Source organism: Fundulus heteroclitus, chromosome 22, assembly GCF_011125445.2.
Source record: "Fundulus heteroclitus isolate FHET01 chromosome 22, MU-UCD_Fhet_4.1, whole genome shotgun sequence".
Classification (NCBI taxonomy): Eukaryota; Metazoa; Chordata; class Actinopteri; order Cyprinodontiformes; family Fundulidae; genus Fundulus; species Fundulus heteroclitus.
The window spans coordinates 15,890,355-15,912,240 of NC_046382.1; the positions used below are offsets into that span (position 1 = coordinate 15,890,355).

Sequence of the window (21,886 nt, forward strand, 5' to 3'; positions counted from 1 at the left end):
GCATTAAAGGTATTTAACAAGTTGCTTGCCGAACTGCATATTTGTATAATTACACTCACTGTTAGTGAGTGTAATTAGGTGAATGTGGCTATAATGCCCTAAGTGTTGTCAGTATGAATAGAAAAGCACTATAAGAATTTTGTCCATTTGCCGTTTACTAGGTACATTTGCTTGGCCTGATTAATATGTTCTCTTGCCTTTCCCATTTTGAAGAGTGACTTACAAATAAAGGAATCTGTGTAATGTTGTATGTATAAACTAGGAAGGCAATAAGTCAGAGATGACCACGTTCTTAGAGACTAAGACTAAGTTAGATCAACTTTAAAGGTAAGGTATACGTTTAAAATAAGCTTCATGAATAAATGTACTCAAGCTCTTACTGCCCGAATTTATTTACAATTATGTAAAAAGACAAAATAATTGTGTTTTTGGTGTCAAACTGATATTCTATTAAAATGTAACTCACCACTGTACCAGAGCCTAACTCCAGCCAATCTCATGTTTGAAAAATGTTAAACGTGGGATTCTTAAAGGGGCCAAGTCATCTATTATGACCATATAAAAAAAAACACAAAAAAACATGTTAATCTTCAAATAAAAATATTTGCCAAGTGTTCGTACTGATGGTGTTTACTTTGTCCTTTTCGAGCCTGAAAAGGATTTTGCAGCGGGCACAATCAGCCGATATAAACATTGTTGTGACATCTGCTGGCAGTACCACAGAACTATCAGAAAGCAAGATGGCGACAATTTCCGCAGCTTCTGTAAGAGCCAGTAGACCGTCCTACAAAGCCTCACAGTAAAGTGACGGCCCATCGTGGTCGAAGACCAACCTGATCACTAGGGTTAGGGTTACCCGATCACTTTCTATTCGCACCTCTGCTAGATGTTGCTGACTCGCATGGCTCCATTGCTTCTCCTTTTTACTAATTGCATCATATTTCTGGTCTTGGTATGGTAAATATACACAATAACAAATAGTGCAAAAAGAAAGTAACACACAGAAGTAAAATCTAATAAGGCAACATGGTGCGATAATTGAATTGGAAAACCTGTATATGCAACCAGAGAGAGCTACTGGCATAGAAATTCATAAAGACAGTACGTGATTAGGCCCCTTTAAGTGTAAGATTATGCTACTGCATCATATGCTGAATTTATTTTAGGCCCTTTCATCCATCTTTACCAGGGGTTCCAATATTTGTGAAAGCTGGAACATGATCTACAGACTTATAAGTACCATTTCTGATTTGCAACTTGTACAAGTCGAGCAGCTCTGTAGATACAGAACAGAAATGGCATGCAGAGTTTATGTACACAAGTAAAACAGTGTTTGAGTGTCAGTATAAAAGGGAAAATTATTATGAAAAAAAAAAGAAGCAAAGGTTAGCAGGTTATTCCTGGTATTTTCATAAGTTGATTTACCTGGACTGGTACGGTGTGGATACCTGTTTGGGTAGGAGCTACCTCTGAACACTGAAGACATGGTTTAGTCAGACTGGAATTGCTTTGCTTGTAAAACATTAGCTGCTTGATCCTCAAAGTGTGTTTACCCACCTTGGCTGGGACTCTTTCCTTGGGCACTCTGAGACTGTCCTACACCAATCACACAGTTCATTCACAAAACATTTAGATAAAAATGTAAAATTACACACTGATAACAACTTAAATTTTGTATTTCCACTAACTGAAGTTTTTGATTTTAAAGCAAACATGGTAAACATGCAAGATGCTACTACCTTTCACACAAAACAGAGTATAATTCCTGAAACAGACCATTGCCATGCACTAAAATTACACCACATCCAGCCTAAACGTACTGTACTTTGTAAACAATAGCCAAAATGTTTCCCATTGTTACACTTATTTTATTGGGATTTTATGTGATAAACCAACAAATACTACAACATTGTAAAGTTGAATGAAAACGGTTTTCACAACTACAAATCTGATAGTGGGGGCCTAAATAAGTCACCATTTAGAGGTCACTTAATTAGTTAACAAAGCCCACCAAACATGTAATGTGGTCTACATGTAAATTGCTATGAGGGTGTGCCTGAAAACTAACATTACATGCATCAACCTGGACTGAAAAGATTTGAGACCAGTTCACCTTCCAAACGGACATGAACCCAAAACTGCAACAGAAGGGTTTAGATCAAGACATTTTGATGTACTGGAATGGCCTAGTCAAAGTCCAGACCTAAATCCAAATGAGAATCTGTGGCAAGACTGAAAAATGCTAGTCAAGGACACTCTACATCCAAGAAGATTGGTAAACCTTTAAGTCACTGGATAGCGACATACTCCAAAATGACATACAGTTGTAAATACAGTAAAACGTTGTTCTACAAGGTAGAATTTATTAATTTCTTTGTCTAAACTTTTAAAAACCATTCAGTACTCTTTTTCCATGTTCAAAACATGCACTATCCTTTGTGTTGGTTTACCGCTTAAAATCCCAATGAAATGCTTTCAGGTTTGTCCTTGTAAAGTGACATCATGTGGAAACATCTCGTTTGCGAGGCTCTGCATGTCCCACGGTACTCACCATCCCCACTGCAGCATCTTATTCTAGCCCTCCTACACAACATTTGTCTCCGCTATGCTTCACTTACTTGAACTTGTGGCGGCCACATGGGCGAGGTACGGGTGACTGCTGCCTGGATGGAAGAAAAACAAATGGTGTGCCGGTGTGGAGAGAAGGAAGATAATGTTACAGAAAATGAATGGGAGAGGGATCGCTCCGGAGTCCACTTGGCACGCCGCCCATCTCATTTTGAACGCATACCTTAAGATACGGTGGCACTCCCCATCCGAAACGATGCAGGCTCTCAGTGATTACCGTCTGATTGGGTTTTCATTTAATCAGTGATGAAAGCGCTAACTTTATCACAGAGGAGCCGGAGCTGCTCCACAAGCGGCTCGCTGTAATTGCCAGCTGCAATCGTTCGTCTTCATCACTCATTACAGAAAAGCAGGCTTGTTGTGGCAAGCTGCAGGTTCTGATTACAAGCAGTTAATGTTGTAAGTGAGATGTCTCGCAGATGAGGCGGGCTGCTCGTTTGCCTTTTTATAACACATTTAACCGCTTGTTTTTTTTGTTTTAATTCACCTGCATCCCTGATTTTGTGGGCCGCGGCCCGGGCTTTGGCGGTCGTGGGTGGCGGAGGTACAGTGGTGGTGGTGGTGGTAGTTGTCGTGGTTGTTGGTTCAGGGGTCGTGGTGGTGACTTCGGGCGCTGTCGTCGTCGTTGGCTGCGGCGTGTTGACGAAGGCTGATTTAGCATCTTTTTGACCTGATAAGAGAGAAGCGATGAGGGCGTTCACGGACAAGCAGGACGAGCGTCTACAGTGTAACCTCTGTGTTGTAACGCATTCTTGTCATTCTTAGCAGACGGCAGCGATCCGAACCCTCATTCTGGCTGAGGGAAGTTCAGCATGCCAGAGTCAAGTGTGGGGATGTTTACTCCGTCACCTTTTGACCCCAAAATGCACTTAGCCACACATGTCAAGCCTAAAGGAGTTGTAATTAATACATGAAAAAAGGACAGAGCCTTTAGAATTTCATGCATTTTACAAAAATGTTTACAGGTAAAAGAAAGACCTGGAAAGTGTGCCATCCCTGTGCATTCAGAAAGTATGTTGCTGAACTACTTTTCATTGCAAGCTGCATGTGCTTTAGTGGATTTCTCTACTAGCTTTGCACAGCTAGAGAGAGACAATTTTACCGGCTCAGTCAGATTGTACAGAGAGCGTCGCCATCAATTTTCTAGTCTTCCTTCAGGTTGTTGGTTGAATTTAGGTCTGCACTTTGACTGGACCATTCCCTCACATGAATATGCAATGATCTAAACTATTTTAGCTCCAGTTGTCTGTTTAAGGTCGTTGTCTGGCTGGAAGTGGATCATTAAACTAAGAAGTATTTAGTTATCTTCCATCAACTGTAAACTTCTTCCTTTCTCCTGTTAAAGAGAAGCACCACAACACCGTAAGGCTGCCACCACCGTGTTTCGCTGCGGCCATGTTGTGTTCATCACCTTCACAGGCCAGCTGCTTTTATACTGGGATTAAACTGCACACAGGTGGAGTCCTGCTTTTATTTAGGGGCATCAAAATAAAGGAGGCTGGATTCAAATGCATGGCACAAGTTTCAGGATATTACTTTTAAAAACGTTTTACATTTATGCACTGCTTTGTGGTGTTCTATAATGTTACAGTCCCAGTAAAATACGGTTCGTGGCTGTAATGTGCAGTTCCAAGGATTTGGACATGTCCAGGTAAAATGTCCAGATGAAGCTTTTTCAACTTCCATTCATTAAATGTTACTTAAAATCTAAAGTTAAATAAAGAAGTCTAAAAGTAAAAATAAAATTAAAATAAAACCATTGGAAAAAAGTGATTTATTTTTATTTTTATGGAGAAACTATTATTGCAGATGCTAGTATTTCAATTGTAAATCATAAGCGCAGTGTTCACTCTGTTCCCCACTTGGAAAAAAATAAATATGATGCATTAAAAACCTAGAATATTAGTTTAAAGGTAATACTTCTCTTACCTGTCTTCACATAGGTTGGTCTTGAAGGAACATAGTCCAGAGTGGATGGGTAGATGACTCCTTTCTTAGGTTTCCCGACTGAAACACATCACATACAGCTTTTATTTGGCAAATGTCTTCTAAGTATCTGCTTTTGAAAAAAAAAAAGTAATCCTGCATCAGTACCTGAGACCACAAACGACTCCCTCCACTTGGGTAGGGACAGAGATCGCACCCCGTTAGAGTTGCTCCCTTTGTAGACGTTCTGCCCAGCCATCTTCCTGACAATGACTTTCCCCCCGGCGTTGGTGATGACGCCACTGTGCAGACAACACGTTGGTCAAAAACAGCTCTTACGAAACCCGTTTTTAGTGATACTTAGTTCCCAGTCCCGGCACCTGTGGATGGCGGCATTGCAGATGCTGGAGATGGAGGCGAACACGCCCGTCCCGTAGACCTGCTGTTTGCTCTCCTTACAGTGTGCCGGACACCTGGCAATAAACTCTGGGAGGTTGATCTTCCCCGCTCGGACGTCACACTCTATATCTGGAACAACTGTGGACAGTGGATGACAAAATGACAGAAATATATAAATGTCAAAGTGGTTGGAAGAAATTACTAACCTGACCCTAGCCAGATGGATTTCGCTCCGCCTAGCTCCACTCATCCATCTGGAACAGATCCATAGGAATGGCGTTTCAGAAGGCTGGGCCTTATCAAAAATCCTTGCATATGATTGGATAAGCCACTTGTCTGTCATCTTTATTGACGTGCTATTTCAACCACTCACTCCGAAGGCAACCCGTGACGCTGATGAGAGCGACACAGGAAAAAACAAAACTTGCCAAATCCGGTCGGGAGAAGGGCGAAAACATGGTTTCCACCAACAAAAGCCTTCAGAGGCGTTCTCTGATGTTCTTTTAATGAAACAATATTACGTAGATTGGACAACACGGAAGAAATAGCAGCATCAATGCTAACGCTTGCTTCCTCGATGCGAGCCGCCATTGTTATCAAAACAGTCTCACGGTCGCTTCTCCACTACGTCACATCTATGAAACTCCAGCCCTGCGTCCTGATTGGCCGGACAATAAAATTGGTTGGAGAAATCACTTTCTATGGGAGATGTACCAGATGGATGTGAGTGTTGCTAGGCGGAGCGAAATCCATCTGGCTAGGGTCAGGTTAAGAAATTACACCATCTTACAATAAAGTAAACATTTCTGGGGAGACACACGACATCTTGTAACATTTTAGGGTGTCTATCACGACAGAATCCACTATGCGATATTCAACAGAACTTTGGACGAACTGCATCACAGTGTTATACTTCAGCTACAACATGGCCGCCAAGAGGGACTACCCTCTGTTTCAGATTCACAGATTGATCCAAACTTTCACTCTCAGATGAAAGAAGAATTGATTAGAATGGCCAGAAACACTCGATGAGCCTCTAAGTCTAAGACCTAACATGAATTGGAAATTGCTGGAATGGCACTGTTGTTGGTAGGACGCAAACCAAAAGAGAACCTTTCATGCTCGACTGAGATCTGGAACGGCCCACATAGACAAGAAAAATTTCTAGAGGAATGTTGTGTATATCTGGCTACAATAACAAGAGGAAGGTTTTCCTGTCAAACATGGTTGGCGGCGGCGTGATGCTTTGCCTCTGGGGCATAATGAAGGCCTTCCTATTGATTCTTCTTCTTCACCGCAGATTAACAGCTGGATGGGTTAAACGTTGACACATTTGGGTTTTACAACAATGATCAACACATGAAAACTGGCTTTGGTTTCCTGAAAACCTACACCAATAAAAGCCCCCAAAAATAGACATGGCATTCATGGCTGTAAATTTGTTTATTAAGCATTTAGCGGCATTATTTCCTCTCACAAACGTTTGCAGAAATCCTGTCGTCAGAAGGTAGGTTTCAGATCTTCTCTCAGCACTTCTTGTGCACTGAAATCTAACTCACTTTGGGCTTTTTGCTGCAACTTTCACCTTCTTGTGAACCTCATTTAGCTCAGAAAAGCAAGACACGCAGTAAGACTGAAAGCTTTGAGGATTACAGGCTTTCGGCTGTTGATGGAGACGTTTACCTTGCTTTGGTTTCTTGCTCTTTGATCCATTAGGCTTGGCCCAGCATGCCCAAGACAAGAGGAACGCTGCGGGTGAAGAAAAGGGCGTTAAGGCACATTAACAGGCACAGAAACATGATCATCAGCATTTTCCCCCTGCATCCACAAAGCCTCAAAGACAGAAGATGCTGTTGTTTGATGGTGTGAACTTACTGCATTTTGATTCTGATTGGCAAACACTGTAAACACGACGGACACATTTTGAAAAGAGGAGAATGGCGTAATGCAAAGAGACCGGCTGCATTCTCACCGTAGAAGATGACGGTAATGGATCTGATCATGATGAATGATGCGCTGGTTCAGCAGCTCAGCCAGATGTTCTTTAATTGCTCTTCAACCTTACAGAGAAAGCAAAAGGAGCAAATGTTTACTTTTATCTCCCAAGCTCACGTTTTCTTAGAGAAAAAAACTCTCCACACAATATTGTTGAGAGAAAAAAGTGTCGTCTCTACAAATGCAATGAGATATAGTTTCTGCTTGATTAGTAAATCTTGAGTTCAAACCTCTGCCTGTCCGGAAAACATGCTTGATTTGGAAAATGTTGGCAACTTTTTTGAAAATTTAACAGGATAATTTTAAAGTATCCACATTGGTCGAAGCAAGAAAGACAAAGACAGATGTTAATAGGTTAAAAGACAAGCATCAGTAATTTCCTTTTTATTTACCCATGTTCCACATTGCAAGTAAGCTGTTATGTTTAATTAATGCTCCCTGCCGTGCCTTTTAAGGGCTGAAGCCATGTATGTTAGGTTTCAATGTCTTAAAAAGTCAGCCCTGGTAAAGACGGTGGGTCTGATTGCTGCACGGTCTGTACTAAACATCCCGCCGTAGACGACAGCATTTTGTGTTGCCCGGGGAAAAGACCCAGCTGCAAAGGTATCAAAGAAGAAGGCGACAAAATTACCGGTGCCTGGAGCAGAGGCAGTGTTGAATAAACAAAAAGAATAGGGTTGAGTTAGGTTGTTTGTGTGGGAACACTTTGGATTTAAAGATAGCAAAGCAAATCTGTGCAACGTTCTGCTATTTAAACAGAGAGGGATCCCAAAGGCACTGACAGGAATTTATCGAGTATGGTTTTCCTGAATGTCGCTGTGCAGTTAAGATCAGCGTGTTTTCTACCCCTGCCAGATTACATTTTAGAGTATTATTTCCATTTACCAACATTTTTATTCTGACTGGGAGTAACATTTACACTTTTAGCGGCCTAGCCAGAGACACGACCTCAACTTCATACAGGATCTGTAGAGGGAGCAAAAAATTAGGGCGATGGCAAAGAGGGCCTTCCAACCAACCGCAAAGGCCTTGAGCTCAACAACAAAGTTAACCCTTCACAATACCACTAGAAGCAAATATTAAAGGGTTTGATTGCTCTAAAGCGGACATTCCCCCCCCCCCCCCCCCCATTGATTATTGAGAAAGATTTTAAAGTAAATATTTGACGTCATTTTTAAAGATGCCTATCTCCTTTCCTATAAGAAATAAATTTGGTTGAATGATAATCCCTTTAAATCAAAATCTAAGTGTATGAATAATTCTGAGCTCAATTATAGCTATAGGATATTTCAGTAGCTCAGTGAACCCAAAGATGTAAACAAATTTGACGTTTTTAGTCTTTTTTACAGTAGTTACCGTTAGACTTATTAACAATTTATTCATTATAGTCATGCACATTTTAATATATTTTGTAATTTAACTTTTTTTTTTTTTTTTTTTACAGAGCAAGCCAAAGTAAATGTATATTTCCGATTTTAGTAGGGTTTTGTTTGATATAATCTATATTTGAATACATACCAGGTTAGCTATTTCCACAACCAACTAAGATTCGACAGGAAGGTAGATTGTAGGACTGGGCAATATATAAAGATTTTAAAAATATTGAGATAAAAAAGAGATATGATGAGACTATAATGTTTATATGTTGCGTTATAATTATACTTCTATGTGTTCTTGTAGGTTATTCTTCAGCTGTTTCTCATTATTTATTTACAGCTGTTTGTTTTTTGTTTTTTTTACCTGTGAGACATTTGGGATCAATCTTTGCATTTTTATAATTACTTTATTAAAAGAAAAACATATCGAGATAAAAATGGCACATGATCGTCGTTCAGCCCAAAAATATCAACATATTATTTTTGGTCCATATCGCCCAAATTGTCATGTTCAGGGCAGTTCTTGGAGTGCATTAGATGCATTGTTCCAAACTCAGACTATCATCATTTTAAATAATCATTCAATATTCACTAAATAGTTATAAATATTATTTTTGTCATAATCAAACATTTGGATTTAACAATTTAAGTTGCTTAAGACAAAAGTGACAACTGTAAATCACTTAATCTTGGTTTACAACTTGTTTTACAGGAAGGGCTCTTCCTCACACACTAGGGATGTTCCCCTCGGTCCTGAAAAAAAAAATAACGAATGATTCCTTAAGACAGGAAGGCTTCATTTAAGCATTTTTCAACAGGGGAGGTCAGAGTTTTATGGAAACCGGAGTTAAAACAATCTGCCCTAAATCTTTTATCAGTGCATCTTTAGTTATTTCTGCAGCAGACAAGACCGAACAAAGCATCTCTGTTGGTTTCCCTCGACAGCCTGAAGCCACCCTGAGAGCTGAGTTGGGCCCAAACGGCCAAACTGAGCATTTAGCAGTTTTCTTTTATTATAAGTCATGATGTTACACTTCAAAGATCAGTCATTTGAGGGCAAAGACAGTATTTTAGCCTATCGCAATCTGGCCGTCAAACATGTGAGATAAAACAGCACAAAGCAATCCACCCACCATCATCCTTGCGGTCAGCTTTATTAGAGAGCACACACAGACGTAATCTAATGAGAAAGGAATGGAGACGCGCCCTCAGAGGGTTTCTTTGTTTGAGGGTGACAACCACATGAAGCTGGGACCCTGCTCGGAAATGCAGTCTGTTTACGGTCAGGTCCCTGAGCATCTGTCATTTAGATTGAGAAGTCACACACATGTAAGAAGCACACTGGGAGCACGTGTTACATGTTAGGAAGAGTGTCTGAGGCGTTGCTCCCTGCGCTGTAATGTGTCATTATAACTCTATTACTGCATAGCAAATCATCAACACTGACATCCAGCAAGAAAAAGGCTTCATGAGAGCCTGACAGAGCAACATCCCAGAGTGCCTCCCAAAAGCCCGGCATCATGGGTGTTCCCATCAGCGATTCAAGTTGGTGTTTATTTGTTATAGCCGTGTCATAAGAACACCGTTACGTATATTTGCTGCAGTCGTTCCTGCAAACATCGGAGAACTAAAAACATTTTCTTAAGTGCCTTATTGTGCAGCTGCTTCCTCTAGGAACACACTGGACTGTAGGTGTGACAAGCTGTTGCTTTCTTTCCATCCATCCTTCCATCCACTTATAACAGATTGGTCCACATAGGTAACAGGTCACGGAGGGAAACCCGGGACAAACGTCTCCCGAACGAAACCGTCCAGCTTATTCTGGGGGTTCCCAAAGTCTCGCATGGGCAGAAGGCGTATAAAGTCCCTCCCAGCAAGTTCTTGGTCTACCCCAAGTCTTCTCTCAGTCATGTTGCCAGAAAACCTTCAGTAGGAGGCATCCTCATCTCATGTACAAACCATCTCAATTGACTTTGTTTAGATGCCGATCTAAAGCAGCAGCTCTTCTCCAACCTTATTTCTGAGGTTGAGTCCACAAGTCCCTGCGGAGGAAAGTTATCTCAGACGATTGTATCCATGATCTAAATTTTCTCTCGTTTTCTGAACGGAAAATCAAAATACTGCTTACCATGTAATTAGAAAAGACAAAAGGCCAGTAGAGAAAGATTTTTAATGCAGAAATATGGAAAAGTATGTCCATGTACTCCACAGTATATGCTCTTGATACTTAGTTGGGGCTCATTGTGAATGAATTACTGAATCAATGCTGCGTAGCTCTGCCAAGGTGTTGAGGAAAACAAGGTTGGTTTTATAGCAGTCTTCACATTTCATAGATTCTCTATTGGGTTTATATCAGGAGAGTTTGCTGCCAATTAGGCACAGTAACACCATGATCACTGAACCAGCTTTAGGTACCTTTGGCAGTGCTGCTGGTAAATTAAAATCAGCATAAAGCTTGTCAGCAGGAGGAAGCATAAAGTGGTCTAAGGTTTCCTGCTAGATGTGGACTTCAGAGTGGACCTCCTGCATCTTGGATACTGTGCCTCTCTATGCTTTCTCCCAACCTTGGGACCTTAATTTCCAAAATAAAATGCATATTTCACTTGGATCTGAAAAGTTGACTTCAGACCAGCAAACAACAGTCTTTGCCAGGGCAAGACTCTTCTGGTATTGCTAGTTTAGGAGTGAGCCAACACACACAAAGTGGCAGATTTAGCCAATGTCCTGCTGCTTGTGAATCTTTTTGTACCCCACTTTTCCTTCCACTAAATTTTCCGTTAATATGCTTGGATACAGCAATGTGTGAACAGTCAGCGTGTTTAATAACAGCCCTTTGTACCTTACTGTATGCTTGGTGTGGAAGGAGTCGGTCTGCTGGACGACTGTCAAGTCAGCAGTCTTCCCTGTGATTCTTTGGGTCACAACACGACCAGAACCTGACATTTCTGTATTAAACATCCCTTTTTATTGGTCTTATGTGATACAATCATTTTCTAAAGACTTAATTTTTTAGTTTTTATTGGCAATAAGCATTAAAACTGATTTTAAACATTTCGAATAATTTGTATTTATGGAGGTCCACCTGTATAAGAGAACTTATATTTTTATTTTTCTTAACTATTTGTAAAAGCCTGAGTGTTATGGCTGGCTTTGTTTTGAGTGTCTGTTTTTTTAATTCTTTTAATTTCTAAGTGCTGTTTACTCTCAAACACTATTTTCATCATACACAGAATTAGACATACGTAGATACGGTTCAATTCAATTGTATCTATATAGCATCGATTGATAACATGTCATCTCAAGGCACTTTACAGTCAAGTTCAATCAAATCATACAGATTGCTCAAAATGTTTCCTATATAAGGAAACCCAGTTGTTTGCATCAAAGTCTTGACAAGCAGCATTCACTCCTCCTGAAAGAGCGTAGAGCCACAGGGAGAGTCGTCTGCATTGTTGATGGCTTTGCAGCAATCCCTCATACTGAGCATGCATGAAGCGACAGTGGAGAGGAAAACTCCCTTTTAACAGGGAGGAAAAACCTCCAGGCTCAGTGTGAACGCTCATCTGCCTCGACCCACTGGGGCTTAGAGAAGACAGAGCAGAGACACAGAAAGCACAGAAGCTCACACATTGATCCAGGAGTACTTTCTATGTTATATGGTAATAGCGGATGTTCAGCTAACAGAACGCCGAGTTGAATTTGTCTGTTAAATATGTTTTATAACCTGCATCCACTTGTGTTTTAATATATTCACATTAGGACTGAAAACTGAGGGAAACAACTAGCCTATCGTGTGAACATCAAAACGCCTTACCCTTCAGTGCATGCGTTGATCTGTTAATGAAAAGCCCCAGAGCATATAAAAAGTACTAGACCATGCATTGATGCTTTGATAATTTAACTCGGTGAAATCTCTGCTGGTTCCTCACCAGCCGAATGAAATCAACATTTCTCATCTTTTTTTGGTGTTCATAAAGTGTTGGAGTTGTCATCCTTTGTAGGAAACTATAAGCATGACCTCCCCCGCTGAAGCGTTCGTGAGCACTAACGTGTTTTTTTCCACTGCGCTGAGCTTTGACAGGGAGGTAGATGACTGCAGCACAGACAGGACTACAATTTGTCCTCACAGAGGGAGGAAGCAGAGACTGTGAACAAGCTGGAACAGATATATGCATCTAGAGTGCCCCGGCGATATGAGACAGGAGCCCAGCAGACATGAGCCGCACGCCCTCTGGAGATCAGGTGCCTGACAGGAAATATTAAACCTAATGTCTCCTAAATGCAGAGCTCACATTCAGTAAATGCGTCTAAGGAAGCATCAATTTGGCCAAGATGCACCTCTGCGGGGAAGGATAACACCACAGTAACAAAATAACAATAATTTCAGCCCTCTTAATTTGTGTTTCTAAAGTGAGGCTCCTCTGAGTTATTACGCACAGAGAAAATTACGTCTTCTTTGGACCAACTCTGCAGGGTGTTTCCTCCACTGACGATAACCGACCCTGGAGGTTCACACGGGGAATGCAACCTCACACCCGGGCATTCAACAAGAGAATAAAAACCACACAGAGGTTTAGGACAGCTTATTGTGTCCTGGTCAAACTCATAACCCCAATAAGTCACGTTTATGTTACACCGTGTCAGTGTCAAATGTCTCACATTTAAAAGTCAGATAATGGTGCACCTCTCTCAGGTCGTATCCCTTGTGCCAAGTAGTGCATCGTTATCCATTTAAAAGGTAAATGATAGGTGGATTTAACAAATAAAAATCTGAAAAGGCTTGAATGAATCTGTACTTCAACCCCTTTACTCTGATGCCCCTTAATTTAATCCAGCAAAACTCTTCTCAGAGGTAACCTTATTAGTAAATAAAGCATTCCTGTGTGTAAAGCCCAAGATTTTAACATCTGTCCTTCCTCCACTATACTTGCTAATAGTCACTTTGTTCAAATCAGGTGATTTAAGCAGGGGAAATGTTTCTGGTTAAGTCTGTTGACTCTGGAGGAGCAGCGGAGCTCCATTGCTCGGGTGAGAGAATCTCAACTATCAGCATGCTGTCCACCAATCCAGCATCAAGTGGAAGAGCTGCTGTTGAAAGAAAGCTGTACGGGGCCCCGTTTACATTTTGCCACAATGGTGGCAAAATTGTGCTGTGGCGACCTATTTCTTCAGCAGGGACAGGAGAGCTGGTCAGAGGTGATGGGAAGATGAAAGGACCTAAATCCAGGATAATCCATCTATTGTCTTTTCTCGTCCGAGATCGGGTTGCAGGGACAACAGGTCCAGGAGAGAAACCCAGACATCCCTCTCCCCAGCGGCACCCTCCAGCTTATTCTTGGGGATGCCAGGCGTTCCCAGGCCAGACGGGATATACAGTCCCTCAGGGAAGTACCACTGGGTCTTCCTTCTGGTCTCCTCTCAGTGCGAAAGCCATAAAACCTACAAAGGAAGGCGCCCAGGTAGCATTGTGATTAGATAACCAAGTCACCTTCTTACGGCTGTCGGTTTTCACCCAGTAGTGCAAACTGGGCCCTATTTTAATCATGCAGAAATGACTGTGGCAGCTCCTGTGTGGACCATTTCCTGAAGCCATGGACCATCAAGACCTCCCTCAACTGGCTCCTTTCGATGTAGAGAAGCAGTGGCTCAAATTTGAGCTCCCCTCGGATAACAGAACTTCTCACCCCATCTCGTCCCCTAGAGGCTGAGCCCGGCCAGCCTCTGGAGGAAGCTCATTTTGGCCGCTTGTATCCGGTAATCCTTTCAGGAGAATCCTGGATGAAAACCTGTTAGAGGCTACAAAAGACTTGAGACTGGGGTAGAGGTTCCCTTTTCAGCAGAAGGGCAGTAAACCTACAGCAAGGGCTACATTTAAATGGTTTAGATTAAAGCATATCCATATGTTAGAATGTCCAGACCTAGATACAATTGAGAATTGGTGACAAGAATGAGATTTGATGTTTATCACAGATATCTCCATCCAACCTGACTGAAGCTATTTTGCAAAGAAGAATGGTCAAAAATGGAGTTGCAGGTGTTAGTGCAGCAAAATGTGGTTTTAATGTATAAAATAAGGAATGTTGCATATCATTGCATGTCCCACATTTTAGATTTTTATTCCCTAAAATTTTGAACGCCTGTATCATTTCCTTCAATTTCACAATGATCTAATTAAACATAAACATCCCCAAAATGGAAATTTTGGTTGTAACATGACAAAATGTAGCAACGCTTAATAGGGTGTTAATACTTTTGTAAGGCAATGAATAATCTGAATCAGTGATAAACACAGAATCTGTAGGCTGATTTTCCAGCAAACTAAGGACATAAACAGTGATGTGTAAATATGTGAATGTAATTCTAATTTATGAGCTCTGGCTTTGATCACCTTTTTTCAGAAAGTAAACAAGCCCAGAGAGGTCACATCACAAAGTCCAGCCCAGAAATGGGAATTATTACATTGGCAGTACAACTTTAAGTAAGTTCTGTTTTTTTAATTTTTCTAAGCAAAATCAACATTTTGTGAGTTGTGCCTAGCCACAACAAGTCAAACAAAGCAGGACCCATATCATACCTGGCAGGTGTTTCAAAGGTATGCAGAAGCTCCTCTGCAAACAGGATGTGCACAACTTGGGTCGGGAGACCACACATGTCTTACAAAGACTTGAAAGTGGTTGTTCGTGATGATCTCTAAAAGCACATTAAAACTGCGCGTTTCCGTGCATTAATGTGATCTTTGCATACAACCTAACACCTAAAGTAGGGAGTGGTGCTCCCTACTTTCATGCACATTCCCTGTCTGCAGTGGCCAGCGCAGATGCATCAAGGGGTTAAGAAGTGGAAGGGATTGGGACTCATGTGAGAACTTGGCATTACCCAGTTACTGAGTGAAAGCGAGTTTTAAGCCAGACTATTTACACACATTACCAGGGAGTGCTAAACCCCACCAATCACAGGTGTCAGTACCGTTGCTGCAAACGTGTTCAAAGCACCAAAAAAAAAAAAAAAAGCTGCAACCACAGAGGAAAGAAATCAAACTCCAGCATGTCTCTACAGGGTCACTCCTGCTCCCCTCTGATAAACTATTTGTTTATCGAGCTGCTCACGGGCTGAATTACTTGAACTCTTGGCAATCAGCTCAACAGCAAGCTGCAGCTTGCTGTTGGACATGTTACGCTGGGACCACCTGTGCCTAATCACCTTCCCTCAAAACGTGAAGAAGAACAGGAGAAATGCACACAAAGACGTCAAGCTTAGTTTGAAATGAAAACTTTCCACCACAGCCAGACATAACTCTGAATGAAGCTGTAGGTGAGTCGATAGAAATTTCCGTTATTAGTCAAGTTTTGTAGTGAGCATTGCAGATTGTTGTCATGGTGAACCAAACACAAGGCAGCTTTGGGTTTATTTACATAACCTGTATATCTTTAACTTCACCTGAAATTAGCAATAATAGATTTCTAGATAAATTATGGTTGGTTTATTAAATAAATTGCAAACTTCCACTCATGCTGGTGAAATATCCTTAAGGAATCACATTACTGAGCAACAACGAAGCAATTAGTCTCAAACTAATTATGCATCATTTGGCAAGTTCGTCGTTGCAAACGCAAGAGAACCCCCCCCCCCCCAAGTAAAAACCTCTGCTGGAGCCGCTTCTCAGCCCCCTGTTCAAAAGCTCTTCCCCAGAGAGCAATGAAGGAGCCTTTAGCCTACCTGAGGAGGTAATATAATCCCGTCCGCGTTAAAGACCTAATCCCATGCGGAATCCTTCCCTGGTATTCCTCCTCTGGATGAGCCGAGGAGCAGAGACTCTTCCACCTGGAGTTTTTACGTCAAGCTGGATGGCCGTGCTGATTAAAAGCGGAGAGCAGGATGGGTCCAGAGCTTTCCCCCCAGTGTTTGCCCGTCCCACTTCAGGCTTCAGCGTTTCACACAGCCAGAGAGAGAGAGAGAGAGATCCGCAGCACACGCCGACTGTGAGGAGAGGACGGAGGCAGCGCCTTGCACAAGCCTTCAGGAACCCGTTTACATTTTGTCAGGTTAAAACTCCAAACATCACGGTGTTTTTGTGGGATTTTATTTGATTGTGCGTCACAAAGTAGTGAACAGTCGCAAAAGGGAAAACATGTTTGCCTAATGAAAATCTGAAACATGCGACATTTGCCTTTTTACTCGGATACCCGTAAATAAAATCAAAACGTAACGGAGTCGCCTGATTAGTAACTGGTGTGTAATTTAATCTCAGTATAAATCCAGCCGTTCTGTGAAGATTTAAGGGGTTTGTAAGAAAAACATTGGTGAACAGACAAGACCAAGAAACGGGTTTTATGGCAGGTTTCTGACCAACATTGCAGGAAACTCCCAGGTGACAATAAAAACATTTGTAGATGTCTGGTCCAGGAATGCTTGCTTCAACGTGGGAAAATGGATCCACGTCAGAACGAAAAGGGAGGGAAGGTAAGCGGAACGAAATACTTGGAAGGACATTGTGCGATGAGAAAAGAGAATGATTTTACTGGTTTGTAGATGGAATTAGGAGTCATGGAGGAGTAAGCAGGGTCAAGAGGTGTAGGTCAGTGTGGGAACAGAGTTCTGATGAGGGGTAGATGGTGTACCATTTGGAGAGTGGACAGGTGATTCAATTCTATTAAATTTTATTTATATAGCGCCAATTGAAACATGTTGTCTCAAGGCACTTTTCAAAATCAATCAGATTATACAGATTGGTCAAAAAAAATTCCTATATAAGGGAACAAGTTGATTGCATCAAAGTCCCAACAAGCAGCATTCACTCCTGGAAAAGCGTAGAGCCACAGGGAGAGTCGTCTGAATTGTCCATGGCTTTGCAGCAATCCCTCATACTGCCTCATACTGAGCAAGCATGAAGCGACGATGGAAAGAAAAGCTCCCCTTTTAACGGGAAGGAAAAACCTCCAGCAGAACCAGGCTCAGTATGAACGGTCATCTGCCTCGACCGACTGGGGTTACAGAAGACAGAGCAGAGACACAACAAGAGAGACAAAAAAGCACAGAAGCTCACATTGATCCAGTAATCTGTTCTACATTAGATGGTAGTAGCGGATGATCTGTCTTCCCTGGATGATGTCACAGCTAACAGAACACCAGACCAGGTGTACCTACTATGAAGATAAAAGAGAGAGAGAGCAAAAAAAGTTAAAAGCTGAAATGATGACGAGCAATGCAAAACTGGAGAACAGTAGAACTCAGTAGAGTGAGAAAAATAGAAAAATAGACCCTGATGTCCTCCAGTAGCCTAAGCCTATAGCAGCATAACTATAGAGGTAGCTCAGGGTAACATAAGCCACTCTAACTATAAGCTTTGTCAAAAAGGAAAGTTTTAAGATTAGTCTTAAAAGTAGACAGGGTGTCTGCCTCACGGACCAAAACTGGGACCGCTGGGTGATGATTGGAATCCGAGAGATTACTACACAAGGAGGTTGGAGCCGTGGATCGAGGAAGCGCCTCTGAGAGGGAGATCCAGGGAAGAGAAGTCCCTTTTGCAGTTTGCCCTAAGTCTTATCTCTGTATGTAAAAGGCTAGATTTGTTGGAGAACTCAGGGAGACCATCCCTACAGTGAAACATGGCGGTGATAAAAAGCATCACATTGTGGGAATGTTTTTCTTACGCAATGACAAGAAAGCTGGTTAGGGTTGAAAGGAAGATGGACGGGGTAACTATAAATACAGGGCAATCCTGTGAGAAAGCCTGTTAGAGACTTAAAGATTTTGGATTGTATTAAAGCTTCTTCGTAGAAGTTTGGACCTAAATCCAACAGGGAATCTGTGGAAAATGGCATCTTTTCCATCTTTCTACTGTAACTCGTTCTAACAGACCAGAAACCCGATATTCAGGCTGGACACGGTGCTGTGTTTTAAAATGTTTATTGAAACAAACAAAGCCTTGGTGCAGGTGGGTAATGTCCATAGAGGAGCAGAAGACGTGTCAGCAGGTTGTTTGCAGCAGAAGATGATAGGCTGAGTGGGCTGGAGGCAGAAAAGGTGTCTGTAAAGAAAGGGGACTTTCTTTACAGACGGGCTTGGGTCATACACGGAAAAGGCAGAAGATGGCAGACAGAGCAAGAATCTTGGTCCAAAAACGCTCCAGGTCCTGTCCAGAATCAGAGAGTCAATGGGGTGTCCGAGTGAGGGCAAGGGGAAACAGGAAATTCCCAAAGAAAAAAAAAGTTACTGGGCCACAAACAGCCGACGCAAACTATGCAAGCTAAACAGCTACTGACTTTGAAGGTACGTTCACACAGAACGCGAACAAGGCGACTGGAGTGAATGATTTGCATGTTAAGCTGTTTTCAGGAGTGAATTATTACAAACTTGCCTTGTTATTGTGAACGTACCTTGAGGCTTCCGACAATCTGGCAGAGACATGCTGTAACCCCAGTCGGTCGAGGCAGATGACCGTTCATACTGAGCCCGGTTCTGCCGGAGGTTTTCCTTCCCGTTAATGGGGAGTTTTTCTTCCCACTGTCGCTTCATGCTTGCTCAGTATGAGGGATTGCATCAAAGCCATGTACAATGCAGACGACTCTCCCTGTGGCTCTACGGTTCCCCAGGAGTGAATGCTGCTTGTCGGGACTTTGATGCAATCAACTGGTTTCCTTATATAGGACATTTTTGACCAATCTGTATAATCTGACCCAATCTGTATAATATGATTGAACTTGATTTTGTAAAGTGCCTTGAGATGACATGTTTCATGATTTGGCGCTATATAAATAAAATTGAATTGAATTGAATTAAACGGCAGGTATAAGTAGGTAGAATCACAGGTGGAGTAAGTGCAGGTAACTGGGGGAGAGACAGGTGTGGCTGCTCACTCTGATTAGCTGGGTAGAGTGGAGCAGAGCAGAGAGAGGCAAACCTGGCCCAAAAAACAACAGATGACAGGGACCAACAGTAAAGACGGGGCTAAATCCATAACAACTGCATGTACTTGTGTCCATTTAAAGTGGAGCTCATGATGGGTTGGGAGTGTTCTTCCGTTTAAACATCCCACCTTAGCTTCTTATCTTGCCAGAAAGCGAAGCAAACCAACCCTGTAAGGAGAAGACAGAAGCAACACATACAGGTCTTGAGTTGCAGCCCAGACAAAAAGCTCTGAGAAGTTATTTTCCTAGGTTGTTATGAAGAATGTTCAAACAAAGGGCTTTTGGCAACCATGGCTATCTCCAGGTAAGCAGGTAGTGTCCACTTTGCTTTACTGTAAAAGCAAAGGATAACTTCAGAGTACCAAAGAAAGCCCAGAAGACAGTCTTGTCTTCATGAGACAAGACTGTCTCATGAAGATGATTCAGCTAAGGGCTAAGATTGGCACCACTGTTGAGCTTTCTCAGAAACGGCAGCCGGCAAGTCTGGGTGTCAAGAAGTGGAGCAAAGATGCCCCTTTAAGCCAGACTAACGTTCTACGTGAAGTACTGGGACTGAACTGCAGGGCTGGGGTAAAGGTATTTTCCCTGACAAATGCTTCGGACGTTTTGGGTCATCTGGGAGAAAAGCTGAATGGTACCCTGCGTCCAATCTCCTGCAGACAATTAAGCATCCTGAGACCATTCATGCCTCTGGTCAGGGAGAGTAGGCACGCTCAGAAATTGCCTAAAAACACTGCCAGAAAGAGAAGATGATATCAATCATCTCCCAACAGCAACTTTGCCAAATGGTTCAGGAGTGATTTGGCGATGCAGAATGCATATTTTCCAGCACGTTGAAGCGCATGGATACAAGCAGTTTAATAGTTAAAAAGTTTGGTGAAGATTCTCAGTCATCCAGGTCATGGTCATTCCAAAAAAAGTAAAAAACAAAGCAACTGGACTTGTTTTCCGTAGTTGAAGACGTTTCGCTTCTTCTCCAGGAAGCTTTCTCAATTCAAAAAGTCTGGAGTAATGTAAAGTAACAAGCTTTATACTTATATACTATAGTAATGTGGAGTACCAAGTATAAAGCTTGGTACTCCACATTACTCCAGACTTTTTGAATTGAAAACGCTTCCTGGAGAGGAAGCGAACATCTTCAACTACGGAAAACAAGTCCAGTTGCTTTGTTTTTTTTTTTTTACTTTTTTTTGGAATAGATTAAAAGTTTGAAATGTTATTCCAGTGTCAGCAAAACTTCCCAGATCCTAATACTAGCGATCGCCTATTGACACTTTCCGTGAACTGTTTTTCACAATCGAAGCTTTTGAAATTGATAGTTTGTTGTTAAACGTGCAACATAGAAGGAAAAACAGCATAAATCTGTAAGGAGGCAAATACTGAAATCTTTCACTGGTCACGTGTTCTGCAGCTTATTCATCCAGAAGATCGCAGAGCAGTTCCTCCAGATAGGTTGATCCAGAGTTGTTTTGCAGACATAATCCTATCCACAGTCAATTTGGTGTTAAGCAAACCCTACAGCTTCTCCTAATGCATAATACCCATAATCAGCTTTACATTACTCCCAAATGCTGAGGTATAGTTGGTTTATGCAGACTGTTGACACTTGAGGTTATTGTTGACACGTTTCGGATCCTTTCTTGCCATTTAACGTTGAAGGTCTGAAGTGCTGCTGTAAAAGAGCTCATCGTGTGTGCTATTACAGTCTCTACAGAAGCCACCATGGAGCTTTATTCAAGATTAGATCCCTCTATTTCAAGTAGATCCAGAGAGCAAACTTGAGTTTTAGGCTTGCTCGTTTCTCTTGCACCACTGCCAACCTCTTGACAGATTATCAACAGAGAAAACGTGGAAGTCACAGCTCCGTGGGCCGGATTTCCTGTGAAAACAGAACGACTCCGCTCCTGATTTCAGCTGGCCAACACAGTGATGATGAGATAAATAGAGACGTGACACTGCTCAGCTCTTTCAACATTGTGTAATCTGCAGCATATATGTGAGATTTGACCGTGAGCGCCCTCGAGGCTGCGCAGTATAATACCATCAGATACCTCAGTCCTGGCAAGGACAGTTCAGTGGTTCCAGATGTTACTATTCATCTCATGTCTCGCCACTTTACTGCTTCCACATTTCATCTGCTGGGTCACTCCAGGAAGGATTTAGACAAGTCGGTTATGCCTTCCTTTGCAGGCCACAGCAGTTTTTAGTGCTACTCACTGGAAGTTTTGATATAAATTAATTGTAAGGTGAAAACTAGGGTAATTAACTGCAATGTTACACTAATACTGTATATTTTCGATTATAAGGCGCACTTAAATTCCTTAAATTTTATTTAAAAAAATTATGGTGCGCCCTATATATGATTATCGTTGTGCTGACTGACCGATTTTATGTGGTACAGTGTGCTCAAAAATGTGAAAGTAAAATGTAAGATGTGTAAATATGACTGTTTAGCAACAAAGCCGCTCCACTCAATGGATATTTGGAGCATTACGATACACTGTGTCACCACAGATACATATACGTAGACGCGTCATAGGGCGCAGGTTCGCATGTCAACGTCACCGCCATATTGTATGTGGCAGAAAAAAGTTGAGTTCTGTTATTGTGAACGTGGATCAGTGAAGATGCCTCATTCCTGTGCTGCAATAAATA

At 41.9% G+C, this 21,886-nt stretch overlaps 1 protein-coding gene across 3 annotated transcripts in view; it reads right to left on the reverse strand.

Moving 5' to 3' along the window:
- vit (vitrin) overlaps positions 1 to 16,234 on the reverse strand; it is a 34,929-nt gene extending 18,695 nt beyond the window's left edge. The window contains exons 1-10 of one of the 3 annotated variants that reach the window (XM_021322713.2): positions 16,041 to 16,234; positions 6,926 to 7,013; positions 6,637 to 6,702; positions 4,935 to 5,091; positions 4,723 to 4,856; positions 4,558 to 4,635; positions 3,116 to 3,298; positions 2,619 to 2,663; positions 1,558 to 1,596; positions 1,426 to 1,476 (exon numbers count right to left, since the gene is read on the reverse strand). In XM_021322713.2, the coding sequence (XP_021178388.2) occupies positions 1,426 to 1,476; positions 1,558 to 1,596; positions 2,619 to 2,663; positions 3,116 to 3,298; positions 4,558 to 4,635; positions 4,723 to 4,856; positions 4,935 to 5,091; positions 6,637 to 6,702; positions 6,926 to 6,956 (784 nt within the window). In that variant the 5' untranslated portion in view covers positions 6,957 to 7,013; positions 16,041 to 16,234. The remainder of the gene's footprint in view (positions 1 to 1,425; positions 1,477 to 1,557; positions 1,597 to 2,618; positions 2,664 to 3,115; positions 3,299 to 4,557; positions 4,636 to 4,722; positions 4,857 to 4,934; positions 5,092 to 6,636; positions 6,703 to 6,925; positions 7,014 to 16,040) is intronic. The other 2 variants (XM_021322714.2, XM_021322716.2) reach the window with 2 other exon arrangements.
- Positions 16,235 to 21,886: the final 5,652 nt, after the last annotated feature.